This window comes from Miscanthus floridulus, chromosome 5 (assembly GCF_019320115.1).
Source record: "Miscanthus floridulus cultivar M001 chromosome 5, ASM1932011v1, whole genome shotgun sequence".
In the NCBI taxonomy this organism is placed as follows: domain Eukaryota; kingdom Viridiplantae; phylum Streptophyta; class Magnoliopsida; order Poales; family Poaceae; genus Miscanthus; species Miscanthus floridulus.
In genome coordinates, this window is record NC_089584.1 from 141,094,722 (window position 1) to 141,117,915 (window position 23,194).

The window sequence follows — 23,194 nt, forward strand, 5'->3', positions numbered from 1 at the left end:
GTCAAATTTTCCCCTCTGGATTTTTGCCTCCAGCTCTAGCATGTCAAACTGCATCTTGGTTCTTTGACGGTATTCTACAGACACCAAAAGGATTCGTCAAACGAAGAAATCATTTTAGCAACACCCCCAACCATGAACGACTCACCTTCTAGATCCGCAGCAAGTTTCTTCGCTCGGCCAGATGCTTTTTCCTTCTTCTCTTGGAGTTGACCGATGACTTGAAGCAGTCGACCGAGCTTCGCATCTTGCTCTACAAACGTAACGGTCAACGGCAACATCAAGACTATTTGGCAATGTAGAACAAATTTACCGATCCGTAATACCTTTCTTCTATTCGGAGACGCTTTTTAGCTACTCGGAGATGGTCTTCAACTACTCGGATAAGGTGTCCTTTTGGCACTCTAGGTCCTTGGTGTTTGATTCAGCAAGATCCCTTTCACACTGGGCCCTCTAGATGTTCTTCTCCATTAGTTTCTCGTTCTTCTTGGTGAGGGGCTCCATCCTTTTGATCAACTACTGCCGTTGTACGGCAGTCCGTGCTATGCCCTACAAAGCAACAAAGATTATAAAAGACCATAGTCTCCAACGCCAAAGACGGACACCACTGATGCAACACTAACCTCAATTTGCTTCATAGCTGTGCAAAGGGTGGACCGTAGCCTCTTCACCTCCCTGGTGGTGTCCTCCTCTTCTACGACCATAATTTCCTCCCCTCGCTTGTGGAAGATACGGATGGTCTGAGGTTGTGATCCTCCATGCTCGATCTCCTTGACCCCGTCCTCTTCCTCCATAGCCAGTGGTGCTCCCTAGGGGCTCGGTGGCTGCACAGAGTGACCAACCTTGCCCTGTGGCACTCTGGGTGCGCCGCTTGCTCCTCCGACACTGCCGGCCTCTGCGCCCTAGATTCGGACACAGCGACGGCAGCTCCCGCTTCCGCCTTTGAAGACTCGGCGGCTCTTGCCGTTGCTCCTGGCGTCTTCGTCGAGTCGCCCATCGTTGTCGCCGACCTCTCTCCACCTCCAACTCCATCAGCAGTGGTGGTCGAATCCTCCGTAAACTGACGAGCGCCCGGGGACTGTGAGACGGAGTATGTCCGCAATGTCTTCACGCTGGGACCAGCCCCTGGCTACTCGCCAGTCTAGCCTAAAGGATCCAAATCCTCCACGCGCCCCGTTCTGCACCAGATTAGCTCATCGATCACAGCAACTATAAAAATCGGATAGCTATCGATCCCAAGGCAAAGATACTTACACATCAGCTTCCAGATGAACGATTCTAAACCGGTGCTGCCCCCCGAGCTCCTAGGCACTGCTCTAGGGTCAACCCATGTGTCCTAGGATGGAGGTCTTGTGGCCCTCGCCATTGGCATCTTCTCCGGCTGCTGCTCGGGGACTCCTCCCCCTCCCTTCGATTGCACCTCCGTGTGCATGTTGCGCGATGATGCTTTAGTGATCGGAGGGGGAGCTACTGGAGCCTCGTCGTCGTCCGACCACTCAGATATCGCTGCACTCTGCATCTGAGTGGTCCGACCACCACCAAATGAGATGTCGATCGGCTTGTGGGGAGCTACATCTGCCATTCTTCTCTTCTTTTGCGCCAGCTCATCTTTCGCCACCCTTTTCCCCTGAACTTTCTTCGATACCGGGGGGGACTTTCCTTTTGACTAGCACCTTCGCCTTTGGATTCAGACGAGGTGTTGATGGCACCTTCCTCCGACTGAGTGGTTGGCCTGGCATCCACTGCCTTTGACCAATTGCTCCTCGACACGCCTGAGAAGTACGCCACCTATTCCTGCCAATGAATCTTTCCACAAGCGAATCATTCCACTGCTCAGCGCTGGCACGGGATAAAAAGCACCAGGAACAACAGTCGAGATTTTTACCCATGGAGGTGAGTTCATGCAATTGAAGGATTTCGGCTACCCCGGCATGGTGTACGACATGTTTGGAGTGAATAGTTCAGTGGCCTGGAGTAGCACAACCTCCTTCGCTAGGTTCTTCATCCTCTCCTGGGTGCCGTTAGTATCTCCTTTGAAGTCAAAGCTCGGATGAGCCCTCTCCTTGTAGGGCTGGATGCGGCGCAATATGAAGTTCATCGCCACCACCGCTCTGCTCATCTTCATGCCCCTCATTAGCTCGAGGAGCTCCTTCACCTTTTCCATATCAGTACTGCTCGGTTTCTCCGACCAGCTCCTTTGATTCTTTGGAATTTGGTTGACATATCATTGGATGGTAGGATCACTTTGCTTCATATAGAACTACCTAGTATTCCACCCCTTTAGCGAGGTATTCAGTGGCATAGGAATGTATTCGCCCGCTATCCCATTGCGGAGCTATAGATACACACCGCCGACAATTTTGGAACCGCCCCCTCCTTTCTTCTTGAGCTAGAAAAAGTATCGGAAGAGATTGAAATGGGGAAGAATGCTAAGATAAACCTCGCAGAAGTGGATAAACACAGAAATGTGCAAAATAGTGTTCGAATGGAGATTACATAGGCTCACTCCCTAATACTCCAACAGATCCCGCAAGAAAGGATGTACCGAAAGCCCTAATCCACGCCAGAAATAACCTTCGAATACAACGAGTTCATCGGTGTAAGGCATCGGATAGGGCTCACCATCGGTCGGACGCCATCCGGTGGTGACACGATCAGGAAGAACGCCCACATCTACCATCTCGTTGAGCTCCGTCTCCCCCATGAGTGACGGTACCCATTCCTTGTCACGGCTCGCCCCGATGGTCGCCTTCTTAGCATTACCACCTCCCCTCATCGGTGCCATCCCTCAGATCTGGATTGGAACTAGTCCCTTTACGCAAACTTTTTAGCCCTAGTGGTGGAGTGCGTGTGAATGCGAATGGGGAGCACGAGGGCGAGGAGGAAGATGAAGTGACGGAGTGGCAAAGGTGGGAGCGCGGAGTACGGCGATGCATTTATAAAGACACCCTCCTGACTTTTCGTATTTAAGGGTTTTTGGGAAACCGCACCATGCTGATTTGCGCCCTTCCAAATTCCTCGAAGCGGCGTGCTGGGCCATTATCGGAGCTTCCACGCAACTACGGCCCATATCGCCCATTTTTCTACACAACTCGGTACTACACACCGAATATTCGCCGACCTCTTCGTAATACCATCAAGGCTCAGTAATTTCTACTGTATAGTCATTACTCTGGTTTTTTCTCCATGATTTGAGTAATCGACACTTCTGAAAGGTCCTTGTTGGTTTTGGTAATTGAGTGACAACCTAGGTGGACTAATTGTGTTTATGTGAGATACACATGTGATTAGTCCATAGGTACATGTGTGTGAGCAACATATGCCATGAAGGTGAAAATGGCTTGGAGATGTTGCAAAGCTCACACATGTGATGATGAAGGAGCTTATTGCACATGAGACATGACATTGAGTCATGTGATCAAGGTGGAGAAGATCAAGACATGACTTGGCTTGATGGACCGGTTGCAAGCGTGAAGGGCAAGTCGAAGGCTTTGGAGTGATGGACCGCGTGGCGGTGAAGCTTGAGCAAGACTTGGCGCCGATGGACGATGGCAACGGTGAAGAGCAAGTAGAGTCAAGATCGATGAACCAATATGATCATGTGATGATATGAAGTGGATCATATCATTGTTGATCGTGTTGGTGCATGTGTTGCATCGACATTGAAGGAGATGGAATGGAATGCGCAAGGCAAAGGTATAACCTAGGGCATTTCATTTCACCGGTCATAGGTGTGTAGAGAAGTTTATGACCGGGTTTAGGATATATGGCCGTACTATCAAGAGGGGCAAACTTGTTTGCATATCGGTCATCTAGTGCCACTCAAGTGATCTAACTTTGCATTGTCGCTAGGATCGAGTGGCGTGGCAAGTTGAGTGGCTAACATCCTTTGGGAAATGATTGTGAAAATGCTAACACACATACACATGGTGGTGTACACTTGGTGGTGTTGGCACATTTACAAAGGAGGTGGTGCTTGCGAGGCGGGATTCGGCGCTTTCGGGAAAATGGATTGTCTATTTTCTATTGCGCCGGATGCAAATTCTTGTGGTTAGCACATTGGAGCAAGGGTGAAGAAGTTAGAAGTGAAAACGAGTTGGTCGCGAAGACGCTGGCGTCGGTCAACTAACCGGACGCTGGGTCTGAATGCACCGGACGCTGGCAGGCTGCGTCCGGTCGCGCTGACGTAGAGTGTAGCAGTAGCTGGAGAGTGACCGGACGCTGGCTGCGTCCGATCGCGTTTGACCGGACACGTCCGGTCATGCTCGGGAGCTTACTGGAAACGACCGGACGCTGAGGGTCCAGCGTCCGGTCAGTTGAAGCTGCTGCGTCCGGTCAGGTCAAGTGACCGTTGGAACCGGGACACGTGGTCGTCTGCGAGCGACCGGACGCTGAGGTCCAGCGTCCGGTCAATACGACCGGAGCGTCCGGTCGGCCCGACCGTTGCCCAGTGAAGGGGTAACGGCTAGTTTAGCCCTTGGGGCTATAAATAGAAGTGGCCCTCGGCCATGGCTGGTGCTGAGCACCTCAAGGGACTTAGTGTCCATGCTTGTGAGTGCTTGGGAGCCCTCCATCACACACATATTTGATAGCGATCATCCGATTGTGTGAGTGAGCGATTCTAGTGCGATTGCATCGTGAGGTTGCATCGAGTGGTACTAGGTGATCGAGTTGCAAACCGGTGGTGCTTGTTACTCTTGGAGGTTGCCACCTCCTAGACGGCTTGGTGGTGGTCTCCGTCGAAGCCCGCAAGAAGTTTGTGCGGTGCTCCGGAGAAGAGCTTTGTGAGGGGCATTGTGCTCGCCCCGCGGGAGCCGCGAAGAGCAACTCTAGTAAAGCGAGACGCGAAGGGCGACAAGTGGTCCGGCCGGGTCAAGTGCTAGAGCTTATGGTAAGCACTCCACGTGGGAGAGTGTGACTTGCGAGTCACCACTAGCAAGAGGACCGGCGGCAACCTTGAAGCTTGTCTCAACAGGGACTAGCGTGTTGGCAAACACGTGAACCTCGGGAGAAAAATCATCGTGTCATCTTTGTTCTTCCCGTTGGTTTGCAACCCCCTTACACAAGCTTGTAATTACTTTCACATACATTGTGCTTGTGTAGTTGCTTTTGTAATTAGTTAGCTTGTGTAGCTCACTAGTTACCTTCTAGCTTGTGTAGCATAGAAGTAGCTCCCTTGAGTGGCTAATTTGGTTTTAGTAACCTTGTTAGTCACATTGCTTGGTTTGTGTAGCTAAGTATTTGCGCTCTCTAATTAGGCATTGGTTGCCTTGTTATTGAGCTTTGCTAGTGAGCTTAGTTGGCTTTGTGCTTTTGCTTACTAGCATGTGTAGGAGCTCTCTTGTTGCTTAACATACTAGTGGCATAGGTTTGTGTAACCTTGCTCTTAGAATTGTTTAGGAGAGCTCTAACTAGCCCGGCACCTTTGTTGCATAATTGTTATCTTTGCAAGGTGCTAGTGAACATATATAGTGGGGTATAGTCTTGGCTAGACCGATAGTTTTAATTCCGCACTTGTTTCGGTTAGCCAATGTGATTAAGTTTTAAAAAGGACTATTCACCCCCCCTCTAGTCGCCATCTCGACCCTTCAACTTCTTAATTTATCCGAGATTTTCACCTGTGGCTCAGGGACTATGTCATCATTATGATTCGATTTCTCACCATACTGGGGACTTTTTTTCTGGTTACTGTTGTTTCTGATCCTAGCACCACGTGACTACATCACCTACTGTTAGGCTCGGGGACAAAGTAGGCACACTTCACCTTGCGGTGAATGTGCGCTTTTCATTTTAGGGCTCAGCTCGTGAACTAGTTGCCTGTTCGGCTAGTCTTCTGTCTTTCTTCTACTTTCTGGACCCTGGCACCACGTGACCATGTCATCTACTTTCAGGCTCGGGGGCTAAGTGGCACACTTCACCTTGCGATGAATGTGTTTTCTTTAATCTGTTCATTGGAAGATTTCGTGCCTCCCGAAGTTGAAGAAGATTATCTCCCTTTCTCATGGTCAGACTCTAAGTGGGCACACTTGGTTCACAACGAGGAAATTTTTTATTTTGAACTTGAGCTCCTTACATCTTTCTAGCAAGCCTTACTTGGGTAAGCCCATGCTCGGTCGGACAGTTAAGCTGGTCGGTTATGGTTCACAACTACTTGGCGACTCATTAGGGTGGTCAGACTGAGTCTGACTGCTCAGCTTTGTTTACACCTGCTCAGATAAGCTCAAGACGGCGTTGCACATCGGATACAAGGCACTCGGGGACTACCTGTGGGGGGGGGGGGTATGACCCTGGATACCCACGATAGACTACATGGATGGCGCCGCCAGGGGTGGTCCAGCCCAGAAGACGAAGACTTACGGTGCACGGTACTGCTCGGCGCATACCGCAAGACATCAAGGGCGATATCCTGAAGATGCCACGAGATCTATTAGGATATGTTCGATCCCGTGATTCCTGTAATCTATTATTACTTACTGGTTATCTCCTAGATCTAATCAACTTGTAACCCTATCCCCCGGCTATATAAGGCTGGTAGGGGACCCCCTCAAAACACATGTAATGTCATACGATAGCCAATACAAACCAACATACCACAGGAGTAGGGTATTACGTCATGCTGACGGCTCGAACCTGTCTAACTCTTGTGTCTCTGTTGCTTTCTTTTTTTTGATTACGCGCACCTCTGTCGATCAATCTACCTTTATAGGATACCCCTCGGAGGACTGCCAACGATATTCCATCGACACATCCGGATGCAGCTCTCCACGCCCGCACCTGCTCTGTTTTGCACACCCCACCTACTCAGATTCTGCGCCGCTCGAATGACTCGCCCCACCCATGCAACACCCATTCAAGAGGAGAAGACACCAAGGCGAGGTTGCAAAAGGCGAGGAGTGAGATGCAGCACCCGATCTACTTTTGAAACATCCAAATAAAACATTTGTAGCATATGTTCAAAAATAGTTGAAACACTTGTAAAAGCACCTGAAAATATATGCAATATCCAGATAAAACACATGCAACATTCAGATAAACACGCTTGCAACATACATCTGAAAAACTACAACTGAAACATTAAGAACAAAAGCTTGCAACATACTGTGCAACCATTGCAACATATGCAACATCCTGATATACTTTTGCAACATCCATATGAAACAATTGCAATATCAAGATGAAACATGTGAAACACTTAAAACATACTCTTTGCAACATGCATTTCCAGCACGCAATGTCACCTTGCTGCTTGGATGAATCATGGAGCTCGACGCCGCCACGGCGCATGGAGCTCGACGGTCTAGGTAAGCACCTGCGCGAGGCACGTGAGCACCCCTAGGGCGAGCACATGCTCCGTGGGCTGGGCTAGAGTACCCTGGGCGCGGCGGGGGATGGAGGCACCGCAGGGGATGGCGGCGGCGACGCGCCGAAGTGGCCTAGCAGGGTCGGCGCCCGAGCGCTGCGCCTCGGAGGTGGTCGCGCGCGAGCCTTGCTGGGCCAGCGGTCGAGTGCTGGAGGTGGCAGGCGAGCATATATGAGCAAATGAGCGGATACAAACAAGTACGTGGATGAGCTAATTGTTTATTTAAAAAACAGAGGAGCGGGGGTTTGGCCTGGTGTCGCGCGGCCCACCAACGGTGCATCCCGCCGCCTGGACACCTGCCTCCTAATATTGTCGTTTCTTTTTTCGTTTTCTTGGTCCGTTGGTCCGTTTTTCCTTTTCGCTATATATATTTTTTTATTCTTTCTTTTTTGCCTGGACATTATAATTTAGTTTTCTCATAAACATAGTAGATATGACATTGTGAGTTTTTGAACCGTTGACATTCTTAAAAATAAAGATTCCCACCACTAAATTATTAATGTCCTAATTATGATTAGAAACAAACTTACTTTTATTGAAACATAGATCAACCTTTGGTAATGAAACAATTAAATAATATAAAATTAAAGTTATAATATATTTGTGAGTAACATGTAAATACTTTATACTGCAATGGTAAAGGCAGAAGATTCTACCAATGTTGTATTTTAATTGGATGCAAGTTTGATAAGACATTAGCATATTATTACCAACATTACTTTTATAGTTTGGATGCCATGGTCAGCATAATATAAATTATATAGCTTTTAATTTTATGAAAAAGATAAAACATAAATAGATAGCATTCTGTTGTCGTTTTTCATGAACGTTTGATAGCTTTTTTTTATTTACCAAAATGCCATCACGCCTTCTATGTCTTATTTGTGATCTAGATTTATGACTCATGTTTATTGTTCATGCATGTTTTTTAGGATATTTAAAAGTCGTAGCTGACCGTAGACTTGTGACAGTAGTAGCGTTAAGTCAAAATTGACAAAGGTATTTTTCTATGGTAAGGAAGGAGACGTTCATTCCGTGATTGACAAAGCTAGAACGCGCTCTCTCTTACTTAGAAAGAGTCTCACGTACCTGGTAGATGTGTGTGTTTTACCTGTACCCATACCTCTTCTATCTATGCTCCAAGCATGATCGTCCTGTTTGCTTGACTTATAAGTCGTACATTTTCAACTAACGAACATTATTTTTCTCTCACAACAAATCGACCAACAGTACTTTCAGCCATGGCTTATTAGCCAAGCGAACAGAACGGGTAGCAATTGCATTATGATATGTGTTATTAGTGAAGTAAAAGCATTGAAAAAGTACGTCTGATCCAGGTCCTACTTTTAGTATAAATGAGGTTATAGAAATAAGCAAACTAGAATAAACTACAGAGAAACATGCTGTTTGATTTAATTTTGATTTGTTTTGAGTTTTTGACCATAAAACAGCTTATATATAAAGCTGTAGCAAACACTTGTTTATTTTTCCTCCGACCGCCAGCTAGGCCCAACCAAAAACCCTAAACCTTTCCTCCGCCGGAATCAGATCCTCTGAAGTTGGCAAAAACGACTTGTCTCTACAGTCCAGCATGTTAGCCATCCAATTTGCATCCAACCGTGAGCGAAACAAACCAATGTCATGGGCCGGCCCATACCAGCGTACCGACTCCCGTGGTGCGACTCGTTCGACTCCGCCTGTCCGCCGTCGCTCGTTCCTCTTCCCGACCGGCCGCCACGCAGAACACACCGGCGGATCTGCGTCGTCGTCTCCCTTCGCGGCCGCCGGCGCGATGAGGCGGCTGCTCGCCCACCTACACCCCCATGCCCAGAGCCTCCTCGCTCCCCTGCCTCGCAAACCCGCCATCGCCACCAAGCTCCCCATCCTACTTCCCCGCCGCCTCCTTTCCGATGCCGCCTCGCCTCCTGTCCCCTCGCCGCTGCCTCCTCCCCCGCACGCTGCCGACGTCTCGAACATAGGTACTCTCTTTGTCACATCCTCCCTTCTTCGTCCAATCCTGTTGGTCTGTCCTTATGATGTCTCCGATTGTAGAGTTGAAGAAGAGGTTGGAGACTTACTATGGGGTGGATGAAGAGGCAGAGTTACCATCCGTCGCTGAGGCTGTCCTTGAGCGGAATCTCACGGGTGCCCATAGTGAGACTGATGATGACCTTATTGAGGAGCTGCATAGTAGTAAGCCACTCCCTGAAGTCCGTGACCGAGACTTTGAGTCTGATTTTGAGGAGATGCACGATACTGACGAGGAGCTGAATGACCTCTACAATGCGAGGCAATATGTTGAGAAGAAGATCAAGAACAATGAGTTGTTTAACATGGATGACTCCAAGTGGGATGCCTGGATGAATGAGGCCACAGACAAGGGCTGCTTTACTAACATGAAGGTGTGCGAGGGAATCTTGGAGGACATGCTCTACTGGGACAAGTTACTGCCTGGTATGTTCAGTTGAAGCTTTCTCTATCTTGCTCCCATTATTATGAATATTATGAACCTTTTGGAAATGAAATCTCTAATTATAATGAGAAGTTAATGAGTAGGATGTTGGAGATTAATGACTAGGATGTTGGAGATAAAGGATGTAATGGATTTGACATTTTACGGTCATCATTGGATTGCTTTGGCCAAGTAGTTTTGTGATTAAAATGAATCTCTTTTCTTTTTCTATGCTTCAAATTCTTATCAGTTTGCATTTCCTTCGATTATATAGACAATTGTCAGTTGGCCAAGGAGTGCATCTATGAATTATATAGACACCTGTCATCTTTATACCATACTGAATGCTTCATAGCTTCTTATTTAAGGAATTATGCTGGGCTGGTTGTTGAGTGATGATAATCTAGTTGTGGCTTTTGTTATATATAAGCGGGCAACTGGTTATATTGGCAAGTGTGTAATTACCGGAGCCGGAGTGTTGGCTTTACTTAGTGAAATTCTTGCATAATTGATTCATATAAGTAATATAAGGGTATCGTAGTGTACATACAGAAAATGGTGATATGTTTTTTTAAGAGTTTCTTTTGTGTTAGAAATGTTGTCAAGAAGCTATAGAAACATGCGTACAAAGGATTTTCGTTGTTATCTCATTCGCTTTTCTGACTGATAAGTTGAACTTATCATATGATGGCCTTTATATATTGAACTTTGCATCAGTAACCAAATAAGACTTTATGATTCTGGCAACAAACAAAAAGATTCCAGAGACAATTGTGGTGTAACTTCCAAGAGGGTACTGTTGCCATGTTCTTCTGTCCATTTTGTGATATGCACAAATGAGTTAGCTTGGCATCTATTTAGCTTCTTCAATTTCAGCTAAATTGGCATGCAAGCTCCTTTTAGCTATTGTATGTGTCAGTAGTAGGTTGATGTGATGCTGGGGTCCCCAACCAAGTCAACATCTGAAGCAGTTCCATCTGCCCTTCAGTTGTTCTCAGATGGTACAATGTGCCACCCTCTGCAAATAGATCACAGGCACCTGCCTGTTCTCCCTTGTATGGTAGTTCCAAGATGCATCAAGGGGGTAATCATGTCATCAACAATGTATATCAGGGGATCATAGTAATTGTAGTTTAAAAGTTTATACTGATCATTGAAAAATATAGCTTGATACATAGAACATTTGAATTTTTAGCTAGGTGTAGACCAAAGAATAAAGCCTGTCACGATGGGGTAGTACGTTGGACTTGCTATTATAGAAGTCGCCAGTCGGCAATGGTCCAGATTGTACTTGTGATAACAAGCATATCTTGTCAATAGAATAGGTATTTCTGCTTGTAAGGCATCTTTTTGTCATCATACTATCTGATTTATTTTCAGTATGGATGCTATGGTACCATGCAAACAGTCTAGTCTTTGTGTGCATGTTAGAGTATTCAGGTGTGAATTTCTAGTTTTGTTTTTATTTTGTTCATGCCTGAAATATAGATATGTAATTACTTGTAATTGTTTTAGTATAATAGCTATGGGTGTGTTTTCTCATTTTCCTGTACAGCAGTATTGTGATTCTATTTCTTTTTTGAAACTTCACATGTTACATCCAGATGAGATCAAGCAAAAGGTGGAGGCCAAATTTAATGAGTTGGGAGACATGTGTGAGAGGGGAGAGATGGAACCTGAGCAGGCATATGAGTTGTTCAAAGAATTTGAGGACAGGATGGTTGCCGAGTGCACTGAACTAATTGAAGCAGAGACGCCAACTGATGCTGATGAACTGACTGAATCAGGAAGTAAGAAAGTTGAGTTAGATGATCTACCTGGCGAGGGACCTGTTCTAAGGTGGGAATCACGGATTGTGTTTGCTCCTAGTGGCGATGCATATCATCCCAAAAACAGAAAAGTAAAACTCAGTGTAACTGTGAAGGAACTGGGACTTTCACGACATGCTTTCCGTCGGTTGCGTGAGGTTGTTGGAAAGAGGTATAATTCTGGGAAAGATGAGCTCACAATAATCAGTGAAAGGTATGATGAATTCTCTCGTTGCACACTAAATCTAAGATTATGAAATTATGTATGACATCCATCACTAAAATAGCCCATAAAACGTGCTACTGTCAGAATTGGGTCTTTTTGTGCATTTCCAAGACTGCTATATTATTTGTGGCTCTGCTTCATACTAATAGGAATCCTGATCTCCAGGATGATAGCTTTATCATTGCAAATTGATTGCTTTGGCAGGTTTGAACATCGGGAAGAGAACAGAAAAGACTGCTTGAGGACACTGTATACTCTAATAAAAGATGCAATAAAAGCTGACAAACTTGTTGAGGATGCCAGAAATGCTTATGTTAAAGGAAGACTTAAGGCTAATCCTCAATTTATGGAACGATTGAAGAGGAAGACAGAGAAATTGATGGCAGCTGCATAAGGTGTGTTAAGGAGCTCCTTGTTGTAACAGTTCCTCTCTTTCCTTCATCACCATATGGTGACTATTCTGTATTCTCATTTTTATTGTTGGCTATAACACAGGGAGAATAATATGTTGTATGCACTTAGCTTCGCTTTCTTTAATTGCTTGGACTCTTTTGTAGGGGTCTTCTTAGTCATAACTATACGTTTATCATCTCGAATAACAATGTCAACAGTCATCTCCAGTCTATGCCTTTTTGGAAACCTTTTGCTGTTCCTAAATTGAAGATGCTTAATTTCCTCAGTTTGCTGAGAATAGCAACTACCGAGGTATTTTGGTATTAATATGCCGCTGTTCCTCACATGGTACCTTTTGTGTACGTATATTCGAATTCTCATGAAGTCACAGATTCATGTAGGCAGATCTGGAATCTAATCTTAACCTTCTGGTCTGTACAATTGATTCATTTAAAGGGTAATTGCTACCTTGTTTAGACAACCTCAGTTTCTGCATTCTATGTGCTACTATCAGTTTCTACATTCTATGTGCTAATTGTCATGTCAATGGTCATGTCAAGTTAGCTACTTAAGATGTGCCCTGTAGTGTTAGCACGGGTACTGAAATTCAGTTTCTACATTCTATGTGCCTAATTGTTCTATGAATCCGGGTCATATACCAGATCATGAATCCGGGCCGGGTCTTACGGAATACGGAGGGTGTGAGGGCAGCTTGGGAAGTAAAAAAACGGATTAGAAGAAACGTTTTATTCTTTAATATTAGGTAGAAGTGCTTTACACATTTGTACGTACATGCATGATGCATCATAAGCTCCGCCATTGATTTATGTGCTACAACATCATGGTCACAGGTGCAACGCGTTTGGGATAAAACTTTACTGAGATTGGTCGGTCCGGTTCACTTAACACATTTTGAGCAGAACTTGAAAATATTCATATTTTTCTTCTAATAACTCCAAGAGTCTTTCAAAAATTCACTCTCTCTAAATCGTCATTTGAAGAGTCATTTAAATAAAAACCGATTTCAATATCTTTTCACTCTATATAACAGCTCTTTTATATCTTGTGCATTCTAGAGAGTTGTCTATTTTGGCTAGCGAGAAATCTAGAAAATGACTCTATTTGATATCCAGTTAAAGAAGTTGTTGAAGACTATTTTCTAACTAAAATCTCTATTCCTAACAATTAGGAAATAGACAGTTTTTGGAGTTGCTCAATTGCTCTAAAGTATATCTATTCGATCAAACGAACCTGTTTTGTATGGAATCTATACACGATTGACGATTATTACCATTTTATATTCTGAAATAAGGTACGACTGTAGATGCACACAAGACGCACTCACCTTTATGCGCACACACTCTACAGATGCAGGGCGCGTAGGCGAGACTACAGCGTGCATGGACCCAATGTTGAGTCGGTGGCATCATGCAGAGGGGCACGTAGCGGCGGCGGGTTGATAGTGGTCAGTACAATTGCAATTCAGAGCTCAGCTTTGACAATTGAAGAACGTCCGGTACCCGGTTTAGTAGTTAAGGTTCAAAATCGGCGTCCAGGTTGGGCTCTGGAAATTTGACTTCACCTAAAAGAGAACTACCGAGGATAAAATAGGCCGACAACAGTGTAATGTTCACGCTACCCATATCGAGGCGACGAAGCCAGGGCAGCTGCCGATGGCCGTTGTCTCATCAGCGAGCTCCACCTGCAGGGCGCGTATTGAGATCCCGTGCCGTTTCGCGGCAAAATACAACAAAGGCCTCGGAATGATCGAACGATCTCTCCGTGGTCCGCGCTACGATACAAGACGCCGCCCACGGCCGGCCGCCACATCAGTTGACGTGCTCTCGGCACTGCCCGGCCCGTCCCGATCCTCCGCCACCTCTTCATCTCCGCACGCAGCAGGGTAAAACCCCGGCCGGGCCGCGACCTGCATCCAAAACCTTCGCAGAGAAAGAAACATCTCCAAATTAATACGCAGCAAGCTAATAAGCAGTAAGCACCCGAGGCGTCGTCCTTTGGACGTGCTGCCAGCATGGAGGTGGACGGGGCGTCGGACCTGACCGACTTCATGAACGACTGGTTCTTCGGCACGGTCGGCGCGCGGCACAGCGGCTACGACCTGACTGGCGAGAGCAGCAGGAGGCCAGCATCGCCAGCGGGCAACAAGAAGCAGGGGAAGAGCAGCGGCGGCGGCGGCGGTAGCAGCGCGAGCAAGCAAACGCAGGATTGGCTGGAGGAGGCGAGGAGGATGGTCGGGGCCGGATCGCCGGGGCGGAAGGGCGTCGGGTCGCCGTCCAGGCAGCTGCCCAGGTTCGCCGGCGGATCTGGGACGGAGCCCTCGCCGACGCTCGACCGCCGGGACCCGATGTCGCGGTCCGCCAGAAGGTAAAACTAGATCACTTTCGTCCGTGCAGGCGTGTGCACGGTGCACCATGCGCGCGCGCTCACGGAGGCTCACGTACTCCTTATTGTAGTCCGACGAAATGAGTTGGTTCGACAAGTTCGCTCGATGCACTAATGCATGAACGCAGTTTTTTTTTTCTCTAACCACCACAACTGTGCCATGGCCTGGAGTTCCCGTGCAAAACATCGTTGACTGGTCACGGGCAAGGTCGTTTCTAAATTGAATGGAGGATTTTGGGTAGGATAATAGGATAGCAAATTAAAAAATTGTAGAAATGTATATTCTATTGAATAGGATCGTAGAATAATCAGACCCATTGACAAGATCAAAAAATATATATCACAATTTTAGCTATATGTCACGGGCTCACGACCCACACTCACCTGTAGAATTAGAAGCTTCACACAGTTATGTGTTTGGATGATAGAAACGCTACGGCGGATTCTCAAGTGAATCTTTAGAGTCCCTACCAAACACTATGTCAAGCGATTCTCCGTGAAACACCCATAAATATTTCTCTGTTTCGAACTAGGAATGGGAATCATCTAAATATGTGTTTTGCAATGATTCTACTTCATTTTAAGGAGAATCTGGATCAATAGCCAAATGGTTTCATCAATTCTTACCAAGCAATTCTATTTCAACAAACAAATGTTTTTAAAGAAAATCCTGAATCTGAAATGTTTCTAGGGGAATCTAGATCCCTACCAAACGCAATACTATTTGGGTTCGCATGTTCATTTCCGAGTACCTAGAATTGGATTCAGTTGCCCAGGTGAGCGCTCCAAATGAGGGCGTTATCCAAACAGACTTTGCAGTGCTGGCCTGTTGCACGATTTTCCTCAATATTATAAAATTAATATCCAGTCTTAAACATGCACCATAATCTTGTTTTTTTTTGTTTTTTAGAGTAACGCGCCACAATTTTTTGTCCATGGAAAATAACTTATGTTCTATCTTCCATATTTCTTTTAGAACGAGGCCTTCAACGGATTCATAATAAAAGTCTTAGCTGCACTCGAATTCTCCTTAGTCTACATATATTCAGATGAAAATATAACTAATTTATATTCCAATCCATCTCAAAATATGTACATTGAGATGAATACGAATGCAGCCAAATAAACCCCCATAAGTGGGTAGTGGCGAAGTTAGAAACCCCCATAGGTGCTGCAAAAATGTGCCGTTGCTTGCCAAGTGCAGAGCCTTTGCTTAACCATAGTTTTGAGCTGCTTATTTTAGTACTCAAGTCAGTAGTTTTTTAGGTACTTCCTCCATCCAAATTACAGGATGTTTTGATTTTTCTAGGTATATCTAAGTATATATATATATATATATATATATAAGTTAAAACGTTTTATAATTTATAATTTAAAATAGAGGAAGTAGTCGATAGCTCACTATATTTTTGTGGTTTTTTTATACCTGATCAGTGATCGCTATATTAAATGCCCTGAGCTTTAACAGGCTTCGCTATATTAAATGACCCTGATCTTTAACAGGCCGAAAAGCCTATCCAATAGCCCAACAGACACTAGCAAGTTGTTTGTGGCCCAAAGGCAATCTCTCTCACCTCACTCTGCAAGTTTTGCCGCCCATGGCGCCCGCCGCGAACGCTCATCCTCCCCGCTAAACTGATCTTCTTCCGGCGTGCGTGCGTGCTTGCAGGCACTGGCAACCGGGCGGTATCGGCGACGAGATCCTGCAGCGCGCGTCCATCAGCTCGTCCCCTCCGCGCTCCGATCCCTTCGCCTCCTCCGCGCCCCCCTCCCCGTCCCCCTCCATACCCCCAAACCCTCGCCGCAAGTCCCGCTTCCGCGACGCACCTACCCCCGATTCCCCCCTCGGTCGCGCCACGTCCACCTCCACCTCGTCCATCTCCGCCGGGCAGTCTCGCCACCGCCGCCACGCCTCCGCGTCCTCCGCCCCCGCTTTTGCTGCCGATGGATCCGGCGACGGTGTCGCCCGCCTCAACTCCTTCCTCCGCCGCCAGCGCGCCGTGGTCGCCGACCTAGCGGCAGGGGACCGTCCCGCGTCGAGGCCCACCAAGCTCGTGCTCTCCGACGCCTCCAAAAGTAAGTTCTTCTGAGCTTCTGGCCCCATATTTGAAATTTGAACTAAATCTGAGCTCTGTGGTCATTTATTGGATCTTTGTTTTGAACTTGGGTAGGTGTGAGCTCTATTGTGGCGGCGATATGCTACGCTTGGATGCTGCCAAGCAAGGGGGATGGCCACGCAGCAGTGCCGGTGGTGAACATGCGCCGGAGCAGGATGGCTAGGTGCAGACAGGCGGTTTGGCTCCTGTATCACGTTGGGGTCGACGCCTCGGCGCTGCTCTTCGCCGACGAGGTACATCATGTGATCTTAATGCGTTAACACTGTGCCTCTTCAAGACGTGAATGGTGATGGCTGGCGTACGGTATGGAGTTAGTTTCGGACAGATTCGACAACTGTCTTGGTCCCAGAGTTATTGAGCGTTTATTTGAGGCAGAGGCAACAGGGATGGGGTAGTATACAGCAACACATTTCAGTCGTGTTATGTGGGTGTCCTCAATTTTGATTGGCACCATGTGGTTGTCGTTCTGGGTGGCCATGACACCAACAGGTTTTCAGAATTTAGCATTTGCGGTTTTAGCATAATACACTGATACGCTGATAGAAAGGGAAGATGAATCCAAGCCACAAGTGGGGGACAGTATTAAAGTAATGTATGCATAAGATATCATGAAGAGTTAAAGAAGAGCAATGTGCACCAGCACCAGCCGCTAACTATATTTGCTTGTTTCCTTCCAACTGGTTTTCAGAATTTTGCATTTGTTTTCTATGGGCAGTGGCATGCAAAATGTGTTATTCCCCAGTTTGTAAGGAATAATCAAGCTGTATACATATCTCGTGGGAACCAAAATGTATATATGATTCTGATTTCTAGAATCTTAATTAGGTTGACATGGATGGACTAATAATGGACCAGCGAATTAGCTTGCTTGTGGTGGGGCAAGATGTTTTGAAATCAAAAGCTGAGGTAATAATGTGTACTTGTACTTTTCAAGTGCTTTCATAGGTTAATGTATATGACATCAGCATTTACTTCATAAGCATGCTTGATTTGGTCTCCTAGGTGGGCTCACTTTGCACAACCCTGACCCATACCTATTGTGAGGATGCTTATAGCCTGCTTCAGAACTTGGACATAAAGAAACTTCTGGTTAGTGCATTTTCTACATGCAATATCCTGTGTAGATTTCAGGCATCTCCTGATTATATTTTTTCTGAGGGAACTCTCTTGATTATACTTAATGTGGTTTCCCATCAGCTCGCAGGTATCCTGTTAGATACGAGCAACCTTTCCAAGAAGTGCTCAAATAGAGATTCAGATGCAGTGCAGTTGCTTTTGTTTGGTACCTTTGAGCATATGAGGCATGAATTGTTTCAGCAATGTAATATACAAATCTTACTTAGGCATTGATCTACAAATATAAAATTAAGAAGTTGAAAATTCATACATTAATGTCTGCTATTAACTTCTACCTTGCATTTTGACCAGTGATGCTTGATCACAATGATCACTCCTTTGTCGAGTACCTGAAGAACACCTATAGATATTCAACCACAGATGGTGAGTTCCATCCATTTTATATTCACATGCTAAAATAACTGACTTTTATTTTACTAATTTACTGTACTTTCATCTTGAAGACAGATTTAAGATTTGTGTCCATTATTTTAAAATTGAACTAGCATTCAGATGTTACAGCTGACGTCTCAGCATGATATGACTAATAGCAACTCCACTCCACCTGCCATCTTATACAACCTCAATGACTCGATTAGAATTTCTAAATAAAGCATCTAACTATATTTCTTTGAAGCCTCGCTCATCATTTTCGTTCAACCATTATTGTCTTACATGATTTTTTTTTCTTTTCTTTATACTAGGCAATGAGGACAGTCCTCCAGAGCAAAAAAATTCAATCTCAGCATCAGGGTCATCGCAAGATGCTAAAAAATCAAATTCAAGTAAGCTTTTTAGTGCCTGCATTGGACCATTGTGATTTGATAAGCACATTACTTGTATAGAGCTGAACAGTTAATTAAGGATACCACAATTTTCTGGGTTAACCTTTGAATCCAGAACTAATACTACATCTAGAGTTCGTTTTGAATCGCCCTTTTGTTTTCATTAAGAAACCTTTTTTTTATTGTTTTTCACAAACTCACACTTTTAATTTTTACTATAAACTCTGGATACCATGTTAACTGTTCTATCCATAGCATCTATCTGCTACTAACTAAGAAGTTTGTAAAGTTGATCATATGTGAGTGCAATTTTGTACATGATATATCTCCTGCTGATTTGGTTATGGTTATTTCCATGACAGCTAACCAAAGGACAGCACGTGGAAGTGGTGGAAAGGCTTCAGATGAAGCATCTCGTGGGAAAAATAAGTTCTTCTTGGCGAAATGGTTTGGTTTTGGTTCAAAATAGTCTTTTTCTCATTTCTGTTAGTTTGATTAACAATTTAATTGATATTTCATGAATTTAAGAAGCATCATTATTTTGAGGAAGTACCATGTGAGAAAACTTCCCTCTACAGATTCCGTTCATGTGAAAACCCAATTGTGCTTTTTGTAACTGTGTAAACTGGCCATTTGGTCAGATAAATTACTCTCCATGTTTACATTTGTGGCCTCTGTTATCGCAGCACGTCTATATTTATTTTAAGCGGAAATTCTGGGAAAATCTAAAAGGCTTTTGATGTGAACTACTAGTAGCACAACAAAGATGCACATATGGTATTACTAGTAGCATAACTGTGTTCCTAAAGTAAAATCTTATCAACCAGGGGGGAAAAGCAATTAGAATTAATTATCAGCATCAGGAAACAATTATTTTTACTCTACTTGAATTGCTCATTAAACTGCAGTTTTTCCCCCCTGAACCCTATATGGTATTACCGGTGAAAATACACCATAAGCCCCCAAACTATTTCAGTTTGTACATTCAAACCTCAGAATCTAGTTTGTCATATAGGGCTCCCAACTATTTCGAACTTGTTCAGTTAAGCTTTTCATTCAAAGTTCTCCGCAATCTGATTCTGTTCAATCCTGATCCTCGTTTACTAAAATTTCTGAATAAAACCATTCAGACTGATATATCTATGAGATTTATATTGATTTTAGTGGATGAAGATGTGTAAATATGATGTGCAAATTGGCTACTTTCTTTCTGCGATTGTTTGTTTCATCTGTTAATCACCTGCAGACAGTGCCAAAGTTGCATGGTTCAAAGACCAAAATCCAATGAGGTCGTTACTTTACGCCCAGGTGAAAGTATCGCGGTTGTATTCCTTGAGTTTACATCATCAATGGGACAAATTATGGGACAAATTATGCTACAACCAGTCAGTATTCAGGGATTTGTGCCCCTATCTGCGGGGTCCTCGTTCTTGAACGGAGCAAAATTAAAGAAATTAGGAGGATCAAGATAAATTAGAAAGATAGTTCTTTTTTTTTTTTTGAAGAATTCAATAGTGCTCCATGGGAGGGACCAGCTCTTAGCTGGAGTTTCCCAGGATAAATCAGCATGAATGCATGATTGGGAAAGGCAATGCCTTTGCGAATCCTGCCGGTCATGTTTCTCTATCAGGACCAGCCTGTTCCTAATCCCCAGGACTATCTTGTGCCCCTCCAGTCCAATCCTCCATGTGCACAACACACTCATGGGAAGGATTAAGGAAGGAAGGTAAGAGAAAATGGCCCCAATCATTCATTTCGCATACACTTCCACCATATCCCAATAATCCATTAGTATTACATGATATGAATTATTGGTTCATAACATGGTAATAAGGTGTCCACTATAATGGAATCCTAGCTCACTCAAGTTTCCATGCGTACAGAAACAGGCAGAAATCAGAGTACTCATCAGTGTGGAGGTCCACAGCGGTGGTGGACGGCGGCTCGGGCTTGAAGATGAACAGTGCGTTCCTCATCCCCGTGCCAAAGAGCCAGTCGTGCGCGTCCCAGTACACCTGCACCTTGAGGTGGTTGATGGAGATGCACTCGTTGCCTCTGAACTTCCACTGCAGGTGCCTGACGAGGACGTTGACGGAGCCGTCGATCTTGATGACCATGTCGACGTCGACGCCGACGCCGGCGCCGCTGAGGTTGCTGCTGCTGCACTCGATGCTGATGTCGTGCAGCTTGCCCCTGTCGTGGAACCTGGCCTTGGTGAGGAACCGCTTCTTGCTGAAGACGTGCTCCTTCTTGCACACCAGGACGGCGTCCCGCAGCGACGGCCGCGACCCGGTGCGCCGGAACGCCTCCTTCTTGAGGTTGCCGAGGAGGAGCACGACCTCGTCGTCCGACACCACGGCGACGTAGTAGTCGGACATCGGCTCGGGCTCGTCGGAGTACCTCGCGCTCCGGAGGTCCCAGACGACGTCGACGGCCCTGCCGTCGACGTGGAACTGCTTGGCGCCGTACTTGCGCCAGAAGTGCCACGGCTGCATCTCCACCTTGCAGGCGGTGCTGCAGCCCTGCTTGGAGGACGCACCGCCGCCACCGTCGGCGTCGCCCCACTCCCTGTCCCTGCTGCTGCTGCCGCTGCTCCCGCTCTTGTCCTTGCCGCCGCCCGCCGACCCTTCGATCGACACGGACAGGCCGTGGGTGAGCAGGTTCCTGCACCACGTGACCGTCACCAGGCGGTCCTCTCCGGCGATCCCCGCGCGGTAAACCAGCGTCGCCGCGCTCTGCCCGGACCTGGTGGCCGCCGCGGACGCCGGGACGTCCGGCAGCTTCTCGCCCGCCGAGAAACACGAAGGGACCGAGAACAAGTCCTGCATTATGTCGATGCTGTGGCTGGCTATTGGTGGTGGAACACAATGCGATCCTAGCTAGCTATCGATCGATCGATCGACCAAGGTATATATGCACCGGACCGGACCATGAGAGTGAGGTCGACAGGGTGGCTGAAGGAAGAAGGCAAGCTTGCTAATTGCTATACATATGGGATATAGGCGACTGCCATGCAAAGTTATGGAGTTGGGCAAGGGGGCGAGGTGAGACGACCATGGGTTAGCAAACCGAGCTGGAAAGTGGGGAGGCCAAGAAAGTGAGCTGTACATGAAAGCGGGTGGATCGGAGGGAACAAACAGCCCTCGTCAGCCTAGCCAGGCTCATGGGGTGTTGCGTTGTTGGTGTTTAAAACCGGAGGAACCTTCTCCGCTTGCTTGCGTCGCGTCGAATAAATGCCCCCATCTTTCAGGGACCAACCTTGGTTCTTTGAGCTGCCAGTATTTTCTAGTATTTCTATAGCAATTTCTACTGCCACTCGTTCACCATGGCCAGGAGGCCCCAGAGGCATGAGCTATCGGCGGCAGCATTGGAGTTGGATCTCTCGGGGGCCCTTCAGGTCTCGGCAGCGGCATGTGGGTGGCATGTGGAGATGAGAGCCACAGGAGCAGATTTCTCGGTTTGCAGGCAGGGGAGTATAACCTGTGTCGTGCGTGCCCAACAATGTGTGCAGGCAGTGGCAGGGGAGGGGAATGTAGGGCTAGATACTAGGCAGCTGAGATAACTGAGACAGTTAATGTCCTGTTTCTCCTAAAATTCCTGTCACATCAAATAGTTAGACGCATAGAGTATTAAATATAGACTAATTACAAAACTAATTACACAACTTGCGACTAATTTACGAGACGAATCTTTTAAGCCTAATTAGTCCATGATTTGACAACACAGTACTACAGTAAATATATACTAATGACAGATTAATTAGATTTAAAAAATCGTCTCATAAATTAACCTCCATCTATGTAATTAGTTTTATAATTAATTTATGTTTAATGCTTTTTATTAATATCTAAATATTTGATGTGATATAAATTTTAGAAGCGACTAAAAAACCAAACACGCTTACACGAAGTGTACTCTCCTAGTCCTGCACCTACGCTGCAACTACTCTACTTGAAGAGTCGCCTGGCTATTCTGTAGGGGAGAGAAAGAGATGCCGGCCGGGTCGTTGTACTCGGACAAAAGAGTGGTCAATGCATGGTGGCTTTGTAGGCTGCGTGCTGGTGCTCCGTTCTGACTGACAGGGCATCTTCCTCTACCTGCACGTATACATGCAATGATGCAATTGCAAATCTTAAAAGAAGAGGATACGGCTGCTGACGTTCCTGAGCTCTTCTTGTTCTTGTCTCTGGATAAACCTGGGCCTTGTTTAGATTGTCTCAAAATTTTAAGTTTTTTTACTTTTTTCATCACATCAATTTTTGGACGTATGCATGGAGTATTAAATGTAGGAAAAAAAAATAACTAATTGCATAGTTTGGTTGTAAATCATGAGACGAATTTTTTGAGCCTAGTTAGTCCATGATCGGATAAAGTTTATCAAATACAAACGAAACGTGCTACAGTGTCCAGATTACAAAAATTTGTAATCTAAACAAGACCCTGTAGACTTTCCTCTGTCGACGCCGTTCTCGCTGGCCAGCCATCTCAAAAAGATGTAATTTTATAATAACGTTAACTTCAAAGTTTGATTAGATTT

General features: G+C 45.8%; 3 protein-coding genes across 3 annotated transcripts; 2 read left to right on the forward strand and 1 right to left on the reverse strand.

Moving 5' to 3' along the window:
* Positions 1-8,978: 8,978 nt before the first annotated feature.
* On the forward strand, positions 8,979-12,505 carry LOC136453890 (uncharacterized). Its single transcript, XM_066454442.1, has 4 exons — positions 8,979-9,336; positions 9,410-9,811; positions 11,414-11,831; positions 12,048-12,505. The coding sequence occupies exons 1-4, from the start codon at positions 8,994-8,996 to the stop codon at positions 12,235-12,237; spliced, it is 1,353 nt and encodes a 450-aa protein (XP_066310539.1). The 5' UTR covers positions 8,979-8,993; the 3' UTR covers positions 12,238-12,505.
* A 1,763-nt stretch (positions 12,506-14,268) lies between these two features.
* LOC136453891 (uncharacterized) lies at positions 14,269-19,292 on the forward strand. The gene is made up of 9 exons (XM_066454443.1): positions 14,269-14,621; positions 16,309-16,715; positions 16,811-16,989; positions 17,582-17,662; positions 17,759-17,845; positions 17,954-18,077; positions 18,185-18,256; positions 18,577-18,657; positions 19,020-19,292. The coding sequence occupies exons 1-9, from the start codon at positions 14,269-14,271 to the stop codon at positions 19,124-19,126; spliced, it is 1,491 nt and encodes a 496-aa protein (XP_066310540.1). The 3' UTR covers positions 19,127-19,292.
* A 779-nt stretch (positions 19,293-20,071) lies between these two features.
* On the reverse strand, positions 20,072-21,917 carry LOC136453892 (uncharacterized). Its single transcript, XM_066454444.1, has one exon. The coding sequence runs from the start codon at positions 21,483-21,485 to the stop codon at positions 20,517-20,519; it is 969 nt and encodes a 322-aa protein (XP_066310541.1). The 5' UTR covers positions 21,486-21,917; the 3' UTR covers positions 20,072-20,516.
* Between the last annotated feature and the right edge of the window lie 1,277 nt (positions 21,918-23,194).